The 24121-nt window shown below is 38.5% G+C and overlaps 3 protein-coding genes and 3 non-coding genes across 6 annotated transcripts; 5 read left to right on the forward strand and 1 right to left on the reverse strand.

Moving 5' to 3' along the window:
• Positions 1–1988: 1988 nt before the first annotated feature.
• LOC147294857 (putative multidrug resistance protein) lies at positions 1989–8320 on the forward strand. The gene is made up of 10 exons (XM_086231224.1): positions 1989–2177; positions 2275–2329; positions 2454–2638; positions 2730–3187; positions 3335–3875; positions 3972–4461; positions 4505–5261; positions 5887–6154; positions 7453–7853; positions 7945–8320. Exons 1-10 carry the CDS (start codon positions 1989–1991, stop codon positions 8318–8320), a joined length of 3720 nt encoding a protein of 1239 aa, XP_086087350.1.
• A 2815-nt stretch (positions 8321–11135) lies between these two features.
• On the forward strand, positions 11136–12923 carry LOC147294858 (Transducin/WD40 repeat-like superfamily protein). Its single transcript, XM_086232735.1, has one exon. The coding sequence runs from the start codon at positions 11327–11329 to the stop codon at positions 12671–12673; it is 1347 nt and encodes a 448-aa protein (XP_086088861.1). The 5' UTR covers positions 11136–11326; the 3' UTR covers positions 12674–12923.
• A 4775-nt stretch (positions 12924–17698) lies between these two features.
• Positions 17699–17770, forward strand: TRNAT-UGU (transfer RNA threonine (anticodon UGU)). Its single transcript has one exon. It is a non-coding gene; the product is annotated as a tRNA-Thr (tRNA).
• An 839-nt stretch (positions 17771–18609) lies between these two features.
• Positions 18610–23046, reverse strand: LOC147294860 (protein SIEVE ELEMENT OCCLUSION B-like). Its single transcript, XM_086230819.1, has 7 exons — positions 22710–23046; positions 22502–22624; positions 21865–22316; positions 21663–21763; positions 21394–21533; positions 20780–21271; positions 18610–20692 (listed from the first exon to the last, which is right to left on the reverse strand). The coding sequence occupies exons 1-7, from the start codon at positions 22992–22994 to the stop codon at positions 20042–20044; spliced, it is 2244 nt and encodes a 747-aa protein (XP_086086945.1). The 5' UTR covers positions 22995–23046; the 3' UTR covers positions 18610–20041.
• LOC147294861 (small nucleolar RNA snoR137) lies at positions 18894–19046 on the forward strand. The gene has a single exon (XR_015120963.1). It is a non-coding gene; the product is annotated as a small nucleolar RNA snoR137 (small nucleolar RNA).
• On the forward strand, positions 19533–19634 carry LOC147294862 (small nucleolar RNA Z157/R69/R10). The gene has a single exon (XR_015120957.1). It is a non-coding gene; the product is annotated as a small nucleolar RNA Z157/R69/R10 (small nucleolar RNA).
• Positions 23047–24121: the final 1075 nt, after the last annotated feature.

Raw genomic sequence — 24121 nt, forward strand, 5'->3', positions numbered from 1 at the left:
CACTGAGCCTCTACTCCTGTGAGAGAAATGGCGTAGTCTAATATGTAACCCTCAAGGAATGTTCTGTTTTTTTTTGACCAATAAGGAATGTTCTGTTTAATAAATGATCTGTAAGCAAAATTTCCTATGGATGAAATGGACCAGATTACCAGAACATGTCAGTTCTAAAGGATTATAATCATATTGTTGAGACCCATTGCTCAAAAAACTGCCTGAGTGCCCGTTTATATAACCCAGGGTTTAGTCGAGTGGTCAAACCCATTATTTTCTTAGGCCACACCATGGTCTTCTCTCATGGGGTCTGAGGTTCAATTCCTCAAAGATACCCATCTAACTGTCAGTATAGAATTCGGGTCCACCTGACGGATTTTTGGCTAAAAAAAAAGGGACACTACTTGGGTCACTCCTTCCTCCCAAATCTAATTTCGGTAATAGCGGCGCATAATCGGAACCGTTCACTTTTTAGATCACCTATTATAGATTGTCTCTGTAAAAAATTAATTCAATCAGAAATCGTTTGATTATATAATTATTGTTGATGAAATAAAAAAAATCAACGGTTTGGTCAAAAAATCACTCTTTAATTGAAAACCATTAATTTTCTCTACTTAATTGACAACAGTTATATAACCAAACGATTTCCGATTGATTTGATTTTTTACAGAAATGATTTTTAATTGGTTATCTAAAAAGTGAACGATTTCGATCATGCACTGGCATTGCCGAAATCAAAATTTAGGGGGATTGGATGACCTTGAAATACCCCTTGGCAGTGACCCAAATATTGTCCAAAAAAAAAAAAAACTGCCACTTTATGAAGCATACTTAATATCGAAATTTTAATTTATGCATTAGGCATACTAGTCTAGGTAACTCGGTCCTTGATTTTACTACACCAAAGGCATTCGTTTAAACTTTAAACTAGAGAAAGGTATGCAATGGAGCCTCCAATTGCAAATCTTAATATTCCATCATGGAAATCAATCTCAAATTCACTATTGCATTTTCTGTTTTAGTTAACTTTTTATAGGATGAATGTTGAATTAGTCCTCGCGCAAAGTGAATGCCCAACTCACACGTGTCAAAATACTGATACGGGAGTATTTGGCATATTTCTTGCCCAACCACGTTGACTTGTTTATTGAAGGTGACAAATAGGTTATGTTGACCAAGAGAAAATCATTAGTGGGACAAGACACGTGATGAGTAGATGTGAGAAGAATGACATATACAATGTTTCACTCTTAAGGATTTCTTGTTCAAAACGGACCGGCTTTTATTAAGGTTGCTAATTGAGGTGAAATGTGCTTGATTCTCTAGTAAATGACCTATCTTTTGAGAACATATCCATATATTGTTTTAAACCTATGTTTTCTGTATGTCGCTTTAAATCAGGAAAGTGATTTTTAGGATGAGCCTAAAAGCTCCAAACAAAATGCTTGCAGAATCTAAGATGCCGTTTTTGACGTTATATTTTAAGAAATTGAGTTCAACAGTATATAATGTCAGATTTTATAATGGGCAACTCACACGTGTCAAAAAATTAATACATCAAAGGTTCTCCCTGGCCGGTTATACAAACGAACCCCGATCATGTTTGGAGTACATACATTTGTAAGAAACGACAAGAAAATCTTTGTTTTATATAGTTCCCAATGTTGGAAGAAGGCAAGAGGAAAGCCAAAGAGATCAGAAACATAGACAGATGGAATTATGGAAACCAATATTTCAACAAGTCCCAAGTAATCAAACAAAAAGCCGACTTATTGATCTAAAACGTGAATTAACGATAAACTATATATCCACTTGGCATCAGGAGTTGGAAATGTCAGAAAATACAAGGGATGCCTACTCTCTACTAAGTTATCTTATCTCTTAACAATGAATGTTAATTGCATTGTAGCATGGAATGTGATAAGAAGAAGAAATGAGATTATTGCTATCAATTTTTAAGTGATTGAGTTGAAAAGTAGGCTTTAGGCTGTAAGATGGCGAAGAAAGGTGGTCTGTTCAGGTATGCAGATGGTGTGGACAAGTTGTTGTTGGTGTTTGGGACTTTGGGTAGCATTGGAGATGGGTTGATGACACCACTCACAATGCTTGTTCTCAGTGCTGTGATCAATGAATATGGAGCTGGTACTACTACTCTTACTTTCTCCAATCACATTGTAGACAAGGTATGTGATGGAATTCCTTATCGCTTTCAAATTGTCCTGACATTTTGGTTAGGATTTCATTTATATATGGCTAAGCTGCAGCACATTTTCCTTACAGTACACACTCAGGCTGCTCTTTGTTGCAATTGGAGTAGGAATATCTGCTTTCATTGGTACGTAAACTCTACGACATTTGATTGGTAGAATATAAAAGCTGCAGATTACTTGAGCTAACATAATCTGGTCGAACATTCTGTAATCTGTCATTGTGTACCTGCCAACATTCATGATTTGCAGAAGGAGTTTGTTGGACTAGAACTGCTGAGAGACAGACATCTCGCATGAGGATGGAATACTTAAAATCAGTCCTCAGGCAAGAAGTTGCCTTCTTTGACAGCCAAGCTAATTCTTCCATGACCTTTCAAGTCATTTCTACCATCTCTTCTGATGCTCATTTAATCCAAGACACTATAGCCGAAAAGGTTTTCATTGTCTATGGCATGTCTTCGTCTTCTTCTTATTCTTCACCTGTGTAATATTTTTTTCATCACATCTCTGTTTCTTTTTTTGTAGATACCAAATTGCTTGGCTCACCTCTCATCATTTATCTTCTGCTTCCCTGTTGCCTTTGTGCTTTCTTGGCGACTGGCATTGGCTGCTCTTCCGTTCTCACTCATGTTTATCATTCCAGGACTTGGATTTGGGAAGGTACTGCAGGACTTGGGAGGTAAGATAAATGGTGCCTATGGGGTTGTTGGAGGGATTGCAGAACAAGCAATCTCATCAATCTGTACTGTTTATTCGTATGTTGGGGAGCATCAAACACTAAAAAGGTTCAGTATTGCTCTTGAAGAAAGTACAGAGCTTGGCATAAGGCAAGGTTTCACAAAGGGATTGCTGATAGGCAGCATGGGAATGATTTATGCTGTTTGGGCTTTTCAGGCTTGGGTTGGTAGCATATTAGTTACTGAGAGAGGTGAAAAGGGTGGCCTTGTTTTTATTTCTGGAATCTGTGTAATTTTGGGAGGATTGTAAGTTATTTTTCTTCATTCCTTGCCCTTCTTCCCTTTCTATATGCAACCACAGGTCTATCTAGTTTCTGGTGTTCTCATTCCCTAGGCGTTTTGCTTTTTTTCTTTATTTGTCTCAACTCACAGTTTCAATAATGTATTTTTCAGGTCCATTATGAATGCACTTCCAAATCTCTCTTCCATCACTGAGGCTACTACTGCTGCTACCCGAATTTTTGAGATGATTGACTGTGTTCCAGTTATTGACTCTGAAGATGAAAGGGGAAAAGTTTTAGCATTTGTGAAAGGAGATATCGAATTTAGAAAGGTTGATTTCTTCTACCCATCAAGACCTGATACCCCAGTTCTTCAAGGACTCAATCTTAAAGTTCAAGCTGGTAAGATGGTGGGTCTTGTTGGAGGCAGTGGTTCTGGCAAGTCAACCATCATTTCTTTGCTTGAAAGATTTTATGATCCAGTAAAAGGAGACATTCTTCTTGATGGATACAAATTAAAGAGTATTCAGCTGAAATGGTTGAGATCCCAGATGGGATTGGTCAATCAAGAGCCAATTCTCTTTGCAACATCCATAAAAGAGAATATTTTATTTGGAAAGGAAGGAGCTTCAATGGAACATGTTATAAGTGCAGCCAAGGCTGCAAATGCACATGACTTCATTGTTAAACTACCTGCGGGATATGACACTCAAGTATGCCACAATATTCTACTCATTTCAAGTTCCTAGCAAGAGTAATACTATAATTCATAGCTAAATATGACTAAACTTTGTTGCCTTTTATATCAGGTTGGGCAATATGGAGTTCAGTTGTCTGGAGGGCAAAAGCAAAGGATTTCCATAGCAAGAGCAATAATCAGAGACCCTAAAATTCTTTTGCTTGATGAAGCCACAAGTGCTTTGGATGCTCAGTCTGAAACAATTGTACAAGAAGCCTTGGACCATGCTTCACAAGGAAGAACAACAATTGTCATTGCTCACCTCCTCACCACAATCCGAAAGGCTGATATGATAGTGGTTCTTCAATCAGGGAGAGTGGTTGAAATGGGATCTCACGACGAGTTGGTCCACAAGAACAATGGAGAAGGTGGAGCTTACAGCAAAATGCTGCAATTACAGCAACAAGCCATGCAGAATGGTTCCCCCAATATTTCCTATCATCCTGAAGGCATTATAGACCACAAAATGAAGCATGCGCGAACTCCACAGACACCAAAGAGTGTGAGATCAAGCTGGCAAAACAGCCCTGCATATCCATTCAGCCCAATATTTTCCATCAGTATTCCAAACTCCTTCCAAAATCACCAGTATGATGACTTGAGACTTCGACCCCGAAAAGGTAGAAGACAGCTCTAATCCTTCCTCTTCCCAGTGGCGTTTAATGCAAATGACTGCACCTGAGTGGAAGCAAGCAATGCTAGGGTGTCTAGGGGCTGCTGGCTTTGGAGCTATGCAACCAGTTCATGCCTATTGCTTAGGAACAATTGTATCAGTTTACTTCCAAACAGACAGTTCCACCATCAAATCAGAAACCAGATTCTACTGCTACATCTTCTTAGGCCTAGCAGTTCTCAGCTTCATTGCTAATCTCCTCAACCATTACAATTTTGCAGTTATGGGAGAGTGGTTAGCCAAAAGGGTCCGAATAAAAATGCTTGAAAAAATTCTCACCTTTGAGATAGGGTGGTTTGATCAAGATGAGAACACAAGTGCAGCCATCTGTGCACGGCTAACCATTGAAGCAAACATGGTTAGATCCCTAACTGCAGACCGTATGTCATTGTTGGTTCAGGTTTTCTTCAGTGCCTCCATAGCTTTTGTGGTTGGATTAATAGTCACATGGAGGATAGCCCTTGTAATGATTGCAATACAGCCTTTGCTCATAGGAAGCTTCTATTCAAGGAGTGTTCTAATGAAGAGTATGTCTAGAAAAGCACAGAAAGCACAGAATGAGGGTAGTCAACTAGCAAGTGAAGCTGCTTTTAACCACTGGACTATCACTGCATTTTCCTCTCAGACCAGGATATTAAATCTATTTGGAGCTGCAATGAAAGGGCCTAGGAAGGAGAACATGAAGCAGTCATGGACAGGGGCGGATCTACAATGGGGTCAATGGGGTCAATTGACCCCATGAACCCAGAATTGCTGGGCTTGAGAGAAATTTTTGACCCCATGAACTTACTGGCAGCAGTGGCAGGCAGAGGGGCAAGAGAAGGGCGCAAGTGTTTGTGAAAATGGCTGACAGAAATGAAGAACAGAATGATGAGGAAGATGAAGCTGTAAACGGTCACGTGAGATGCGTATGCTGTTTTTTGAATTATAAACTTGCCAAAACGACGTCGTTTTGGCAAGTTAATTAAACCTCTGAGTACCAGCCAGGCAGCCACACACACATCACAGAATGACAAAAATTGAAACTTGGTCTGAATTCTGAATTTCTGAAACCACTGTCGCCCACTCGCCCCTGCTCCTCTACCCGCGCAGACGCCTGCTGGCCCTGCTCGGCTGCTCTGCTTGGCTACTTCTCCCTCGCGACGCGACGCCCCTGCTCCTCTACCAGCGGCGACACTTGCTGGCCCTGCTCTGCTTGGCTGCTGTGAACCTGCTACTTCTCCCTCGCGACGCGACGCGACACGGCGGCTGCTGCTGCGAACCTGCTACTTAATCTTGCCCCCATAGCAGAATGTTTCTGGATCCGCCACTGGTCATGGATTTCAGGTTTCGGTCTTTTCAGCTCCCAATTTTTGACAACAGCTTCAATAGCTTTGACTTATTGGTATGGTGGAAGGTTAATGAATCAGAAATTACTAAAAGCAAAGGAGCTATTTCAAGTGTTCTTCATCTTAATGAGCACTGGCAAAAACATCGCAGATGCCGGAAGCATGACTTCTGATCTAGCAAGAGGTGGGAGAGCCATCAAATCAATATTCTCTATCCTAGACAGAGAAAGTGAGATTTATGTCAAAACTAATGTTTTGGGGTAATTTCTTGTTATTATTCTTCTCCTCATGGGAGGTTTATATAGGAGAAACTTAAAGCTCTTACAAAAAAGTCAACCAATCTGTCTTAATTACAAATCTAACTTAATTGCAAATGCATGATTTTAAGCATCCAATTATGCAGCACATTAGGCAATTAACCTCAATTAATGACAAACGTTGACTCTACGCCATTAATGGCAGACACTCATTTCAACACCCCCCCTCAAGCTGGACATAGATATCTCAAATGTCTAGCTTGAAGAGTATCTTTTCATCTAAACCCAGCAACATTGATCTTGTCTCGATCAATCAGTCACGATCTACTCTCTTGCTCTTGTCTCGATCAATCAGTCACGATCTACTCTCTTGCTTCTCCTTGTCTTGGAAAAGACTTCTCCTTCTTCTTGCTTCTCCTTGTCTCAGAAAAGACTTTTCCTTCTTCTTGCTTCTCCTTGTCTCAGAAAAGACTTTTCCTTCTTACTTTTTTTTCATGACAACCTGTCTCACATACAAACTGTCAAAATAATGGAAATTTTGTGGAAAATTCCGAAACCCAAGTATGGAAATTATTTGAAATTTTATGGAAAAATTTCGAAACCCAAATCATGGAATTTTATGGAAAACTCCAAACCCAAATCATGGAATTTTATGAAAAAATTCCGAAACCCAAATCATGGAATTTTATGGAAAACTCCAAACCCAAATCATGGAATTTTATGGAAAACTCCAAACCCAAATAACTATTTTCATCTCTCTTTTTTCTTTCCATTTTTTTTTTTCCTTCTCCTTCTTCTTTCCCGATATAACATAATCACCATTTTTTTACCAAGACCAATCTTCATTCCCATAACAGGTTGTATTGGCGAATGAAGTTGAGCCATGGGCTTGAACAGGTGATGTACTAGAACCAGAGGAATTGGCAGGAACTAAATCTGACATTTTTTTCCTTTATTTTTTGAACCCAGAAACCCCAAAACAACCAAGCCCCAATTCCTTATGAAATTTCAGAAGGAAATTGGGGTTGGCTCTGATACCATGTCAAAACTAATGTTTTGGGGTAATTTCTTGTTATTATTCTTCTCCTCATGGGAGGTTTATATAGGAGAAACTTAAAGCTCTTACAAAAAAGTCAACTAATCTGTCTTAATTACAAATCTAACTTAATTGCAAATGCATGATTTTAAGCATCCAATTATGCAGCACATTAGACAATTAACCTCAATTAATGACAAACGTTGACTCTACGCCATTAATGGCAGACACTCATTTCAACAATTTCCTCTGAAGAGCTTAAAGGGGTTAAAAAGACTTTCAAGGGTCACATAGAACTCAAAAATGTTGTATTCTCCTACCCAGTCAGGCCTGACCAGATGATCTTCAAGGGCCTGAGTCTCAAAGTAGAAGCTGGTAACACAATGGCACTAGTGGGACAGAGTGGCTCTGGCAAATCCACTGTCATAGGCTTGATTGAAAGATTTTACGACCCATTAAATGGATCAGTATTGATAGATGGATGTGACATCAAGCAATACAATTTGAGGAATTTGAGGTCACAAATTGCTTTGGTAAGCCAGGAGCCTACTCTTTTTGGAGGAACCATCCATGAAAACATTGTCTATGGGAAAGAAAATGCCACAGTAGCTGAAGTAAGGAAGGCTGCAAAACTTGCCAATGCTCATGAATTTATAAGGTATATATGTCCATTTTTTTCCTCCATATTTGCAATAGAAAGTTAGAAACACTATAACATTCATTAAAAACATTTGTTAACATTGATGCAGCTCTCTGGAAGAGGGATATGAGACTTACTGTGGAGAAAGAGGAGTTCAGCTATCAGGAGGGCAGAAGCAGAGGATAGCACTTGCAAGAGCAATACTGAAGAACCCGAGAATTCTTCTGTTGGATGAGGCAACAAGTGCCCTTGATAGTGTGTCAGAGAATTTAGTCCAAGAAGCACTGGTTGGCAGAACATGTGTGGTTGTAGCTCACAGGTTGTCCACAATACAAAAAGCAGACTCCATAGCCGTCATAATGCATGGGAAAGTAGCAGAAAAGGGATCACACAATGACCTACTTGCCATTGGTGGTGCCTACTATTCTTTGATAAAACTACAAAGGAATCAGTCTCGGCCATATGGCCAGTCCACACAGATGTAAGTTAGAAGGTGGTATCTACTATGTAATCCCTGTAGGAAGGTTTTGGTAAAGCAGTGGAAATTGACACAAAAAATTATAAAAAGGAAAAGGCATATATGTCTGGCTGCATGAACACTTGAAGTGAGATATATAGTGTTCGAGTTCAACATATGATGCCTGCATGATATCATTATCACTTATTATTACCCTGAATTCATGGACTATTAAGTATTTCATTATATTTGTAAGAGTCGTATAGCTTTAGTGATTAAGAGTATTATCCCTTCATCGATCCAGTTCGAATTTCCGCTTTCCCAATATTTGTAAGAGTGATAGCTCTAGTGGTTAAGTTGTGTCTTCTCATAATTTGCATATGAAATATGAGCAACAAGTAATAACTATGTAATCTGTTTGTGACTAGCGTGATAAATTAAACTGATATTAACAATAACTTTGCCCCCAAGGGTTGATATTTGATACTAGCAGCATCCATATCTCTATCAAATTCAGTAAAAGGAAGGTCACTCCCCACTGTATTAAGTATCTTAGCAAGGTGATTTTGGGCCAATTGAGATCAAGAGCAACCCCCATCCATGGCAACCACCATGGTTGTTCCTTTCAAAGCTTTGAAAATAGTGTGGGCCTCTGGTGTGGTTATTTTGGGCCGTGCATCTAACTGGGACTCAGCCCATACAAATGTTGCGGATCAGGACCAAATAGATGAGTACAAATATGCAAACACTCACAGCACAATCGTCGGGTCTGCCGCTAAAAGCCATGTTAAACAAAAAGAGGATGTTGGTAATGTCCGTCACATGAATATTGTCTCATCATAATTAAGCTCCTCCAATGCCACTTTTTAACTCCATGGTATAAGTTGCATTCCACAAGGTGGCATAGGCTAAAAGCCACACGACTTTCTTAAGATGGATATGACGGAATAAACTATTAGAATGATAAATTAGCTGCAACAAAACAAGAACCCCTTGGAGGAGACAATTCATATCAACTTTGAATAGTTAATATGCAATTCATTAATACTGCAGTTTATCTACGATTTCGAATCCTTTATTTTAGGTTATCAATATATTTTTCTAGAATCGATGATATATAGCTTCAACTAAAAGCCTACAGTCTGTGCTAATTGCCAAGAATCAAAACAAACTATGCATTTTATACTCTATTCCTAACCAATTAATTATTACCATACTTTTGTGTGACAGAAGAGGGAGTGTTTAACGAAAACATGAGATGTTAGATGATAAAATTGCTTTGCTAAGGCATTGTCAAGGAGCAAAAGTTACATGTAATGAGTGTATAAACTAGGTGTGTTTTGTCTCTTTTAATTATCATGTACTTAGTATGTAATGGGAAAGATAGATACAACATGTATATACACCCGTGATAGATAAGTTTTTTTCATTACTAAAAAATTCATAACTAGATTCGGCCCATCGTTGTCTCCTATATATACAGGCTCATTCTATTGAGATATACCTCAACTTATTTATGTTGAGGTATGACCTTGTTGAAACTCACACGAGTCGTTTTATGTCGATCCGAACCGTTTACAAGGATCATCTTCATTGATAGATTATCCTTACAAAAAATTAGTCAAATCGGAAATCATTTGCCTATCTAACTTTGATAAAATAAATGGACGGTTTCATCGAAAATATTTGGTTTATCCATTTATTAGATCAAAGTTAGATAGGCAAATGATTTTCGATTTGGCTAATTTTTTGCAATGATGATTTATCAATGAAGATGTAAAAAATGAACGGTTTGGATCGATACAAAACGACTCATGTGGGTCCTAATAAGGTATACCTCAACATAAATAAATTGAGGTATATCTCAATAGAAGGAGCATGCTTATATATATATATATATATATCATTTTCACATTCTAAGTTATAATATGAAAGGGGGGGTAGGGGTTCATACTTTTTATAAGGGGCAATTCCTCTTGTAAGCAAAGTTGGAGGACATTGCAAATCGATCGACTGAAGATAATTGGAGATATTTATGTACAGTAATAGCCTTAAAATAAAATATCATTTCACATTCACTTTGAACAGTAGGGATGAAGTTGTGAAGAAAGCCAAATTCCAGTAAACAAAAAGATGCAAGATGCAAGATGCAAGCGTTACAAGCGTAACCAAAAAAGTGCATATATATCATGGTTTTTGTCTATATATAGAGAAGGACTCTTTAGCACTGTAATATCTTTAATTCTAATAATTGACTTATATTTGGTACTGTAATGAGCTAGTAGTCCCAATAATTTCATTGCAAGTTTGCAAGTGGCATATTATTTATTATGAGAATTCAAAAAAATGAGTCAGCTGATAACAAAATATGATTAAGAAACGAATTTCAACTTTGAATTTTTACACTCAGAATTCCGAGTACAGGGACCTTTTTTCTTCTTTTTCTCTTATTGTACAGTGACATTCGTTCAACCCAAAGAATCCAAACATTAATGAATGTAGTGCATATTATAAAATTTTATTTCAGTATTCGTCGAAACAGATATAAATGTCTTGCATTGAAGGCTGCAACCAACATGAAGAAGAATCTGAGTAGCCAAACTCATTTATTAAATTGTTTTAAAAATACATATGTGAATATATTTGAGTAAAAATGAATTGAATGTAAAATACTAAAATAGAGTCGGGGCGACCACAGGAAGATTTGACTAGTGGAATTTGCGCTTTTACGGCTTTAATTAGCATCTTCCACCATTCCCCGTCGGCCCACAGCCCACCGTAAATTTCTTAACCCCCCCCAAAAGCAAATGACAATTGGCAAAAGCCAGCGTCCCCCTTGTTGTCCCAGACGCGTATACTGTAAAGCAATACACGTGGACCCCACTTGATAATCACTTGTAATTACCAAACTATCCTCACTTCCACACTCGTCCTTTCCTAACCTCGGTTTCTCAGACCCTCCGTACCCCTCCAAATCCTGTATATATAGACACACGAAAGGTTCCATTCAGCCGGCTTCTTTAACCTGGCCAGCATGAGGTTCCGATCCTGGCTAGCCACCACCGCCACCTCCGTCGACTCCACCATTTCCTTCTCCAAAACCCACCCACCACCTCACAATAAGCACGTGCTTTCTGACACCAGCAGCTCCTCCGATATTCCCAGCAGTAGTACTAGTACTAGTACTAGCGCCTCCAGCAGTAGCAGCCTCCAAACCAACCTCTCCCTCCAAACGCTGCCATCTGTCCCTTCCCTTCAGAAACTCACCCCTTTAGACACCCTCAACCTCTCCGTCTCCCACCTCTGCTTCACCACCCTCACACCCCCTCGACCCTCTCTCCCGATCGCCTGCCTCGCCGTCCACCACAACCTCCTCTACGCCGCTGCCGGTCACCAAATCAATGTCTACGATCGGACCGCGTCCTACTCGCATCTCGACTCCTTCAACGCCCACGATTCCTCCTCCGGTTCCGTCAAGGCCGTCGCCTTTTCCGACGCCAAAGTCTTCACTGCACACCAAGACTGTAAAATCCGTGTCTGGCAGCTCACGGCGAGTAAACGCCACAAGCTGTTAACCACCCTCCCCACCGTCAACGACCGTTTACGCCGTTTCGTCCTCCCCAAGAACTACGTCAGCATCCGTCGCCACAAGAAACGGCTCTGGATCCAGCACGCCGATGCAGTCACCGGCCTCTCCGTCAGTAACGGTCTGCTCTACTCGGTTTCTTGGGACAAGAACTTGAAGATTTGGCGGGACTCCAATCTCCGCTGCGGAGAGTCCGTCAAAGCGCACGAGGACGCCGTGAACGCCGTGGCGGTTTCGAATGACGGGACCGTTTACACCGGGTCGGCAGACCGGCGGATCCGGGTCTGGGCCAAACCGTTCGGGGAGAAGCGCCACGTGTTGGTGGCGACTCTGGAGAAGCATAAGTCGGCTGTGAACGCTCTGGCCTTAAACGACGACGGATCGGTGCTGTTTTCAGGGGCTTGTGATCGCTCGATCTTGGTGTGGGAGAGGGAGGACAGCGCGAACCACATGGCCGTGACCGGGGCGTTGAGGGGGCACGGAAAAGCGATATTGTGTTTGTTTAACGTTGGGGATTTGTTGTTCAGCGGGTCTGCGGATTGGACGGTCAGGATGTGGCAACGTGGCAACGACGGTAGTTATTGTTGTTTGGGAGTTTTAGAGGGGCACTTGAAGGCGGTGAAGTCGTTGGTGGCGGTTACGGACGGTGGTTCAAACGGCGTCGTTACGGTTTTCAGTGGGAGCTTAGATGGAGAAGCGAAGGTGTGGCAGGTGTCAGTTTCAAATAATGTGAACAGCCCAGTGTCCGATCAAATGTTCCAAATGAAAACATGTTCTATAAAATGTGACAATTAATTCCCTCAAAGTATACTCTGTGGGGATCAACTGATCAGTGACTGGGTGCGATCATAAATTCATAATCACAACCATATATAATATTTTTTTCTTTTTTGTTCTTCTAGTTATTTTTTTATTTTTTATTTTTTAGGAAAGAAAGTGTTTGTTCATTTTATTCTTTTTTGTTCTTCTATACGTATAGAATGGCTTTATCATGTTCTATGGATGTAACAGATGTCTTACATATATTTGATTTTATCATGTTATATGTGATTTTAGTTGGTGAAAATAAGCAATGCCAATACATTAATTATATCAAATTTTCATGAAATATTAATCTTATTAAAAGGACTTCAATTTCAAAACTTATATTTAATATGAAATTTTGGATTAATAAAAAAAATGAAAATATGGGTATAACAATATGGGTATAACAATATGGGACAAAATGTGGTATAAATAATTTTGTTCTAACAAATATATACTGCATTAATGAATGATACATATAGTTTGGTGGCCTGAAATTTGGGGTGGGATGAAGCCTTGTAGCTAACTTTGCAGGTGTGGTGTTTACATTAGACTATTAGAGGCACTATACGTTACATGTACATAACGTGATTGCTTACATGAAATTAATTTGTCAATAATGAATATTTATTATACCTATACACCCTACAAGAAATGTAAGCAAAGTACACCTTTCATTGGTGGCACAAAATAGGATGACAATTAGAAACTTTAGTTCTTATTGTCCAATTGTCACTAATTTTTATTAAAATTGAGACACTTCAGTCTCTATTACCTAATTATCACTTCATTCTATGTCACCAATAAAAATTGACTTTACTCACATTTATTATAGTGACATTATATCTAAACTCCTAAATCCACAAGTACTAGCTAGCTGATTAAATTACCTTAATTTGTTTGTACTAAAAAATTACCTTAATTTGAAATAATTGAGAGGAGTAATTGGGAGAGGAGTACAAGAGCAAGCTAAGCAGATGAAGACAAAGATGCACTTTGTGAATCCCATGTGCTTAGCTACGTAACACCCTCTAATAACGCAATTAACTAGCTTAATTTAACAACCAATCAAGTGTCTTGTTCAACCTTGAAACCTGGAAATATATATTACACTAATCTATTCTATTTAGAGATAATTAGACTTAGATTTTTTAGAGAAATAGTTTTTAGACGGAGATCAGAGGTATTTTAAAATTTATAAAAAAATATTTTAAATTTATAATAATTTATAAAAAAATCTTTTTAATTTATAATAAAGTCATTTTAATTTATAAAAAAATTATTTTAATTCAGAATAAAACCTTTTCCCGATTTGAAGGATATTTCCCCTATTTAAAGGGCATTCCCCTTCTAAGGTGTATAGTGAGCTTTGTAGAGATTGCATATTAAGTTTCCGCCTAAAATCTCAGAGTTAAAACCTAATATAAAGTCGTTAAGGAAGAAAAATAAAAGAATTTAATTAAAAACTCTAAATCACTATCGATCTTAGTTTAAGAAAGATTCATAAAATGAATTGAATTATAAGTTTCCCTTTTATTTATTTATTTTTTGAGCTGGTGGCAATATAAAACCTTTCTGTACCTTGTAGTTGCAACCGAAAATTCTATGTCGAATGCCAAAGTTTAGGTAATTAATCTGCCGACTTTTAACGAGTTCAATCTTATCAGAACTAAAGCTTTCACCATTCAATAATCTATTTTGTCTCGTTATATATCGATCCGGTAATTATCAACAACAAGAAGCCATACAAGGTTCCCTCTAATTAATTAGATGGATGGTTAATGTAAGGAATTGAAATTGCTCCAGTTTATTAATAAATATAAACTAACTCAAAAAGTAAATAAAATAAATCATAAATACTGTGATTGGCATTGGCCATGCTAGCACGCGCTGCATGTGACAAGTTTCAGGCACTCTGAGCTAGCTGCTCACACATATATATCTACACTACAAACTACAAAGTCTACAATACTGTACAAAGGCTCAGATTTACATATTGTGCAAGTTGGCAAGTTGAGTGTTTGGTGATCGATGAAGGCAGATATAGCAACCGAATTTAAAAGAAAGGAAATTAACAATTTTGAAATATACACACACATATATATATATATATATGTATGTTGGATATTGTTTGACCACACCCTGGCCTTGGCGCACTACCTAAAATATTGTCGACGTACGCATGCATATATATATATATAGAGGCCAAGTACGTAGTGACATCTGTATATGATCACTAGCTAATTAATATATAAGAAACATACTATATACACAGAGTAGAACTGCATGCATGACTTCATGAATATATTGTCCAAGTGAATGGAGTAACTGTTAAAATTGTACGTGGAATATGGTTATGTAAAAGACTTGGGAGCTAGTATGGTTGCATGTGAAACCATATTAATAAGAAAATCATATATCTAGTATGGTTGCATGTTAAACCATATTAATAAGAAAATCATATATTTATATCATTTTAGCTAGAGTACAGCTAATATATATAAAAGATAAATGAGTGACAATACATAGGGTTAACTGATTAAGACTTATTTTAACTATCCATTAGTTTTATAATCGTATTAAATTAAATTTGTAAATGTATTGTCTCTCATTTGTCTTTCAAATTAACATATTTGAACTAGTTATATTGTATAATATATATTTAATATAAATGAGATCCATATGTTAAAAAATATTGGGAACTTTACGGTACAATATATAATATGAATTCTCTAGCATATATACTCAATACCAATTAATTTTGGGCCCAATAGTTTTTCCATTGCAAATTGTATTTCCAAAACATACGGCGTGCATTCAATCACAAGGCACGCATTTGCATTTCCCTTGCATAGTTGCTTTGCGCCTTAATTTGTTTTAAGTAATTAAGAATTATTTTCATATATGGAAACTAAGATTTAATGAGATTTATAGTTCAACTTGCACGTAACTACTAATTGGTGAACTTTTTAAAACTAGGTAGTTTAATTACTTACAATATTGATGGATCGATATTTTTGTATTACACGCAATCCATAACACCATCATGCATGTTTGAAGCTAGCTAGCTAGGTAGTGGTTTAATTAGTGGTTCATCAATCTCAAATTGGTCTTAATCTCTAAATACAATGTTACTGGACAAATTTATAATTAAGTAGTTTCTCTTTTGTCCTATCCAAGAATTATAAATGGTGCATGTAGTAGCAAAAAAAAAAAAACTAGAAAACCAGAATTTTTAAAATTATACTAACTTGAGCTGTCTCCTTAATTAATCATATGTATATATTGTCTCTTAAAAAAGGGGTCATTAAATTAAACACTACTTAATTAATTCTCATCTAAACGAACTTGATTTGAAACTAAATCAAGAAATTAATGATGCGGGTCAAACATTAATATCAGCTAAGATCCACATTATCTACACACAAAAAAAAAAAGGAAAATTAAGAAAAAATGGATTTCGGGGACCCACATATATATATAACTTAGCATATATATATGTTAATAATGTACTCAAGTCTAGCTTAATTGGATTCATGCAGTTGGCTACACCACTTTAAAAGAAGTCCCAAATTAAGTCTCCCTCCTTAACATATTGCTTGGATGTTGTCACAACAGGACAACCATATATGTTTTCTGAATTACAAAGACTCAAACACTATATATTGCTTTCTTCAAATTCCAGGAGACCAACCCTAGTAATTAACAATACATGCCATTAATTGATTGGTTGCACCAACTGTGCACCATATATAACTAGTCCTCTCTGCATCACAAGCATATATTGAGTCATTGACCACTCAATCTGCAATTCTGCATCACAGAATTCCCAGCTATAGCTTAAGCTACTTGCACACTCAAATTGCCAACTTGCACCCCAACATATCTCTCCCAACTCCCCTTTTTAACTTTTCATTACTATTTCATTAAAAGTTTAGAGATATATGGTTGCATATATATATATATATATTTTTTTTTCTTGTAGACTCGGGACAAGGAAAAGAAAACCAAGACATGCATGATGGGAGTGCTGTCCAGTCCCACTATATACATTATCAATAAATCCTCTTTTTTAAAGACTTTATCTTAAGAATATCCACAAGTCTAGCCATAAGGTCCCAACTCGATCCAAGCAGGCAAGCAGGCTTATTATTCTTTGTGTCCCTAGTTTTTTGTACCTTGCAAGCAAACAGGGTAACCGTCTCTTTCAATCAAGCATTCATTTCATATCTGAAACCATGGGCTGTCTTCAACAATCCGCCTTGTATTTCTTAAATATATATGGATCATTTGGAGAAACCCATTATATATATGGGTGTAAATTAAAAAGAAACAAGGTCAACGTTCCTGAAGTAGCGTACATCACTAATTTAGGTGACACAAAGAAACAAAAGTTAAACACTGATAAAACCATTCTTTTTTGTTCACACTGCCTCTGAATCTATGCCTTGTTTATCATTAATTCTGATCAGTGATCACATGGGACGATCCACGGATAAATCTTGTATGGGGCTTGCCCCATTGGGGCATCTCTTACATGAGGTGGGACCCACATGGTTGTGGGTCTCACCTCATGTGAGAGATGCCCCAATGGAGCAAGCCCCACCGAAGACTCACTCCACGATCCACTCATAATACCAATATGGTTTTTGAGGTTGGCTTGATAGCCTTGATTTGAGGCCCATTGTTATAAACTTGTAGGTAATTAACACATGGGCAAGCCAGTAATTGCAGGGACAAGCCAAATGTAAACAAAACTCTTCACTTGGGTTTTTAATAGAGTGCTGCTTGGGCCTTGGGCTTGACCTGCTCTTTTGTTTCACTGACAGAGTTCACCAGAGGTAATTAATTAAAGGGTCGAGTTCATTTCGCTGCAGTCCTTCAATTGTTACAGTCAAATGCACTGCAGACTGCAGTGGACCCTTTGATCAGTAACCAGTTCACACGCCAGGTTTTCTTGCAACAATAATAAACAACTCTTTTATTTACTTTGTCGTTTTCATACGACATCAAATTGCCCCTATAGCTCAGTGGTAGAGCGTCAGTCTTGTAAACTGAAGGTCTGTAGTTCGATCCTGCATGGGGGCATTTGTTGTCTTTTTAAAATTTTTGCCTCTCTAGCTTGGGGTCCTAACTCGGTTACTTATTACTCTTTAGCAATTCCAGCTGGGCCACCAACAATTTTGAGCCATGGATCTTTAAATGCATCTTGTTCCAACTTAAACCCATATGTCCACCAAAAAATATGTATGGGCCATGAATGCACCAAATATATGAAATTGTTTAGTCAAGAGACGAATTTTTTCCAATCGTGAGCGACATTATATGCATAATTTCCATTGAAATGAATTTCTTACTAAAATTTATAATTCAATGTCTCATTGTACTTGAGTGCTTATTGGTGCTCAAAATATATCCCTTAGATGAACGAGATTGGTGCAAACAACTATGTTCTGTTGCTACATTTTTTGCTTAGGTTTACTTTAATACATGTGGGTTGTGAATGATACTTATTTAAACAGTTGTTGGGGTAGGCCAGTTGAAGAGGTCGTAGAATTTGCATTTTCTGAACCCAAGTTCAATCCCCCCTCTTTTTAATTTGAAAAAAAAAGAATAATACCTATCTAATAAGGGAGTGAGTATAAGAAAAAAAGGAAAATAAAATGACTTTCTGCTACTGAAGTGTTAAGTCTTACATTTGTGTTTTCTCAAAAACAAAAAAAAAAGTCTTACATTTGTGGGCTAAATTCCCATCAACCCAAGAATACCGACATTGGGCCCAGGTCCAGAACAGCTCCTTGGGCCCTTTGAATGGCATTTTCGTTATAATACCAAACCAAAGGGGCTCTCTTGTATGTTGCATCCGCTGCGTTCTTCTATATAATCCCAGCCCTAACAATCCGCAACCCTATCGCCGCTCTCCCTCCCTGTAAACATTTGCATATTATTCTCATCATTTTCATTAGAATTAATTTAGGGTTTTCGGTCGCTTTCGATAGGCGTTACGTTCATCGGCTGGTTTTCAAATCCAGAGGGACGTGTCAACGGAAGCGTAGATTAACATCGATTCCGACCCATGATTTCTCAAAACCAGCTACGCATAATTTCATTTGGTCGTAGCCTTGTTACAGTGGTTTCGGGTTGTAACATTTTCTATATAAAATCAATGGTGGTGTTGTCGTTTTTTACATATTAGTAGGTGAATTAATTGGTTGCTTCTTATGGTGAACTCCCTGTAAATTTCGATTTGGTTGGGGATGTTCAAGTTTCCGAAGCATAAAGTAGTAATTTAATTAGCCAGTATTAAACAGCACCGTGCTTACTTTTTTACCTTGCACTGTGTTACCTGTCTCCTGGTACATGTTTTATTATTCTCTTCAATTTTTTTAATTTTTTTTTTAATTTTTGGATTCTGCTTTTTTCTTAGTGGACCAGTGTGCAGTGATGAGCTATTTTTCTGGATTAGAATTTCTGATCTGGTCTTTACAACCAGAAGTTGATTGACAAATCTTTGGCTGTGGTTCTGAGCACCGTTCCCATTTGTTTAATCTTCAATTAAATAATGCTGTTTTCCTCATTTTATTCCATGAATTTGTTGTGAAGTATGTAGATCTCCCAAGCAGTGAAATCATGTTTATATGGTAGAATATAGGCGCACAAAGGACTCATACAAACAATTTCACAAATCAAGAATTTAGCAGAGAAGGTGGTTTCAAGAACATATTATTGTAAAACAATGAATTTTGCATCAGAAGTTTGTATTTTTGTATCTGTAATTTGTTGGTTTGCTGTAGAATTTTTGTAACTCTGATTGGTATCTGTGATTCAAACGTTGGATTTTAAAACCATAATGAGTGCGCAGTGATGAGGCTATTTCGTGGACTAGAGTTTCTGATTTGGGTTTTTACAACCAGAAGTTGATTGACAAACCCTTGGCTGTCTGAGCACTTATTGATCACTGATCTTGTTTGCTGTTGTTCCTCATGTCATGGACTTTGGTATCGTTGCAAATTATTGTTTTTGGGACATTTTCATATTAAACATATTTAGAAAAGTAAATGAATTGTGCAACCCAAATCACAATATGAAAGTGATTGAAAGAACAAGAACAAGGCTCTTGATTGCGTCTTAATGAACATAATATGAAAGCGTAGAAACCATACAGTAGATGAATTTATTGATGTTTATAAATATGGCATCGTAAAAAAGTAACATAAACACACAGTAGGCCTCTTAAAACACTATAGGTGTGTTGCATGGACCTTTAGATGTAACAAGGAAGCAAATTTGAAGCAGGAGCAGCAGCCTGCAGGTAATGAGGAAAACTAGGGTATGATAGAAGCTGAAGCTGATTGAAGCTCAATCGGTGCAGCAGCGGAACAAGGCGAACCTCTCCATGAGTCGGCCGCATTCAGCGCAGGCCACAGTCTCGGGCATGATCCCAGTTGCAGGCAATATGAGATTGGTGCAGTGATGTGGTGCCAGTTTATGAACCCCCTCCAGGTGCTCATTCAGTGCAGGCGTAAAGCCTATGTCTGTTGCTTTTATCTTCCAGTCATCGAACTCCTTTAAGCTTCTCAACATGTGATCCCCATTTGCCTTGGACATGTCCGCAGACCCAACCCCGATCACAGCCCACCCGCGCTCACTGGAACCGAAGCTCAGCATCGATATAATCCCCAGCATAATGGGGTCGTTTTTAAGTTTGTCAGTCCTGAAATGGGTGCTCGACTGCTCGCTCAGGAGTTGTCCTTTGGACTGCCACATGCTCTCAAGACGAACCCAGAAGAACCAGATGAGGTTCGGCTCAAGAGTGTGGCTTAGCCTCTCGGTTTGAATGATGGTCATGATGTCCTTGGACGCTTTCTCCTTGGACTTGTTCTTCCCCACGTACAGCAATTCCAACTGGATCCCAGCTGCCGTAGCCACATCTTTTGCTGCCCTTGTGAAAGTTCGGATCCATTCTAGGTTTTCTCCACCATACAAGCAAATGTATTTCCTTTCTGAGATCTGAAATTGATGCCAAATATTTAATAATCAAGATAACCCAATTGAAAGTGACAATTTTAGACATGCATATGATATGAAATTGCGTACCCAGGTGAGTAAATTTTGATCAATGGCATCAGCCAAAAGTTCAATCCTCCAGGTCTCGTCATCCCAGAGCAATCTCTCTCTGTTGCTAGTGAAAGGGAAGGCTATGCTTCCCCAAATGCACATCATGTGAACAGCGTTCTGGTGCACTATTTTGCCCTGCGGGTCCATCACCACAAGCAGAGGCTTCTTCACAAAGTTCCATTTCCTCTGGTCCTTGATATACCTGACAACAATCGGAGACACCACCGAAGGGTGGTTCACAGTGTACCATTCCATGCTACCTTTGAGGCTCTCGAATTGCTGGTACTTGACATCAGTCCACTGGTCCACAATAGGAACCCACACAACCTCGTACTGGCTCTCTGGCCTTGTTGGGTTGTGCCGTTTTTCCAAGTACATTTGTTGAACGATCATATACTCATTTTCATGGACTACGTCTAGGTCTGTGATGAACAGTATCACAACCTTCCTCTTCAGCACATCAATGTCGGCCTGTTTACAATTTTCCATTAGTTGGGCATAACATAAGGGTTCTTGACATTAGGTTTCTGCAGCTAGACATAAATAGTTTGGGGATACAAGAGAGGAGAAAAATTAGAGGTTTCAGAGCAAACCCTCTTCTTGTTGTAGCAATCATAGAGTGCAGGCTGATCATCCTTGAAAAACAAAACCCTGAGAGGCTTAGAGTTATCAATATGTGGCGTTTCTAAAATGCGTACAATTGCATTGAAAGCTTCATCATCTTTGTGCTTCTCTGCATCACACAATTAGTATCTAGTTAGGTAGGCATAAAAGAACAGGGCAATCCTAATTAACAGTACTCTGTTTTTTGGTCACATGAATACATATATAACCAAAGAAAAAAAAGATGGGTAAGACTTACGGATGATTTGATATAATCTGTTGAGGTTTTCCTCCAGGTGGGTAAATATGTTTTCGAGCTTATGGGCCAATGACGATAGTTCCCATGCCTCTGTTACGTACCTGAGATCAGAAGCCAAAAACAAGGCAAAATTATATATAGCATACTCGTATCGACATATACATTTACTGAAACAATGGGATATTGGGATCAAAGAACCTACTCAGGATCCGAGCCTGTGATCCCCAAAAGTTGAGATGCACATATTACTATACTCCGAATTGTCCAGTAAACAGCAGTGGGGATGTGAGGAGTGGGAGCTGTGGATTTTAGTTCGGAGGTCAGGTAGGGATCGCGGTGAAGTTCTTGTATCTGAACAATGCACTTGGTCACATTGAGCACTGCCTTAACCAGAGTGTTGTATGCCTCAAACTTTGGCTTCAAAGTAGTCCCTGCACGTTCCAATATCTCTTGCAGTTGCTTGAGTTGCCCAATCGCTTTGGCCAGTGGGTTGGTGGTGAAAAGCTGAGCCACAAGCCAAAATTCACCATCTTTCACAGCAAAAGCTCCCAAGGCAAGCACCACCTTTTCATCCCAATCGTAGTTTTGGACGTTCTCCAAGATATCCATGGTTGTCTTGTGGACATCTGTCCCAGCAAGAGACTTGTACATTATCTGTCACAGTGCATCAAATTCTTTAAACAGGCCCAAGACAATTAGTAAAATGTCAAGTAATGCATAAAGGCACATATATACATGCATAAAGATGATACTGTTTTCCTATACTTTTTGCACTTTAGCCAAATTAAGCTGACATTAACCATAATGCAGATTGTTTTAAATTTTCAGTACAAATTAACCTCGCTGGCAATTGAATTAAACACGCCAGATGGAACATCGTAGTTCTCATGGAGGCTAGCATGGAGAGCCTGAGCCTTCTCATGTTCCAAAGCATCCACATGTGCAGCAGCTGGTACTACTCCCTGGTACGCAAACAAGGTGATCAGAATTAATAATGATAAGCAACATTTTAATTGAAGAACAAGTGAGAAAATGACAGGGATGTACCGGAATTACAATGCCATGGATGTCAGCAGCAGCTGGTTTGGTGACGCGGGACAGAATGGCGTCAATGGTTCGAAGAATATTTTTGACAGGAAGAGGAGGCACCTCATAGCCACGCTCCCTAGACTTATCAGTGTCCAGAATTTGGTTGATCAATGCAGAGTCATCTGATTGTGCTGAAAATTGACGACGGCCGCCAAGGCCATCTCTGAGCAGAGGAGCATTACGGTTGCTGTCTCCCCTGCGTAGGGGGATGGTGGACTTATTCTGATGAGGTACAAGGGCCATTTTCAAAGGTCAGGCTAGCTAGCTCTAGGGAATGGCTTCTTCTATGTGTTGGTTTCTTGGTTGCATTTGGATTTGGATAGCTATAGGCCTTATATAGTCATGCGAATGATACAAAATAGACTAACCACAGTGCTGCTACCTTGCTTGCATTGGGGTTTAAACCATTAAAGTGCCATCAGTAGAGAATATAGACACTCATCTTTAGATAAGGGCTTGGCCGGAAATTATATGATATTCTCAGCATTCAACATCTTTTTCTACTTTCACGAAACGTTAGTCTTGATATTCTTACTCCAAGAATATATTTATTACAATCATCATGATACATGTGTTATTGTTCATCAATCATCTCCTGATCTTGTGTTTATATCTAAGAACTATGTCAGCTTGTGATTTAATAAAAAAATATTTTGTGTTCAGAACTAGTACGATTTATCTTGGAAAATTAATTAAATGGAAGTCTACAATGACATAGTTTAGACACAAATACAAAATCAGAAGAGGATTCAAACTGAAGATACATAATTTAGACACAAGTACAAAATCAGACACAAATCCATTGCTACCTTGAGAGGTAGTCTTGACTCTTAAGATACAAAACTTTGCGTCTTCTTTTTACTTTTTACTATGGTGTCCTATGATTCTTAGGTTTGTTTTTCCTTCTTTATTTAGAGGGTTGGGCCTCAATTTGGACTACGAGATCTTGAATATCCAGGCCCTACTTTGGGCCTAATTATCACATTTAGCAACAAGGGCAATGCGTGACTTCTCTCCCATTAAGGAGAAATTAACCAATACATCATCACGTTGTGTAATCAATTTAACGTGTCATAATATGAAGGCTTATTCGCGCCAATGCCCCTTGAAAGTAACTTCGATTTTCAATTTGCCCCCTGAAACTTCATTCCTCCCACTTTGCCCCCCGAACTTTACAATTTCAATATTCCGTCAACTCCGTCTATGGGTCTGTCAAAAAACGCTTACGTGGAAGGGATAATTAGGTCTTTTACATTAAAATAAATAAATAAATACTTTCTAAAAAAAAAGGAAATAAAAAAATAGAAAAACCCCACCCCACCCACTCAGCCACCGATGGTGGCCCGACGGCTCCTTTTTCCTGTGCAGCA

Source organism: Dryas octopetala, chromosome 2 (genome assembly GCF_963921425.1).
Source record: "Dryas octopetala chromosome 2, drDryOcto1.1, whole genome shotgun sequence".
NCBI lineage: Eukaryota > Viridiplantae > Streptophyta > Magnoliopsida > Rosales > Rosaceae > Dryas > Dryas octopetala.

What these genes read in the sequence shown, in the direction of transcription:
- LOC147294858 (XM_086232735.1), top strand. Translation starts at nt 11,327, where the DNA reads ATGAGGTTCCGATCCTGGCTAGCCACCACCGCCACCTCCGTCGACTCC.
- LOC147294857 (XM_086231224.1), top strand. Translation starts at nt 1,989, where the DNA reads ATGGCGAAGAAAGGTGGTCTGTTCAGGTATGCAGATGGTGTGGACAAG. An exon ending in CAGCCCAATATTTTCCATCA is followed by an intron (nt 4,462 to 4,504) that starts GTATTCCAAACT and finishes TGATGACTTGAG; the next exon opens with ACTTCGACCCCGAAAAGGTA. An exon ending in AATGCTCATGAATTTATAAG is followed by an intron (nt 7,854 to 7,944) that starts GTATATATGTCC and finishes ACATTGATGCAG; the next exon opens with CTCTCTGGAAGAGGGATATG.
- LOC147294860 (XM_086230819.1), bottom strand. Translation starts at nt 22,994, where the DNA reads ATGGCCCTTGTACCTCATCAGAATAAGTCCACCATCCCCCTACGCAGG. An exon ending in TTAATTCAATTGCCAGCGAG is followed by an intron (nt 22,317 to 22,501) that starts GTTAATTTGTAC and finishes GCACTGTGACAG; the next exon opens with ATAATGTACAAGTCTCTTGC. An exon ending in ATTGCTACAACAAGAAGAGG is followed by an intron (nt 21,272 to 21,393) that starts GTTTGCTCTGAA and finishes AATTGTAAACAG; the next exon opens with GCCGACATTGATGTGCTGAA.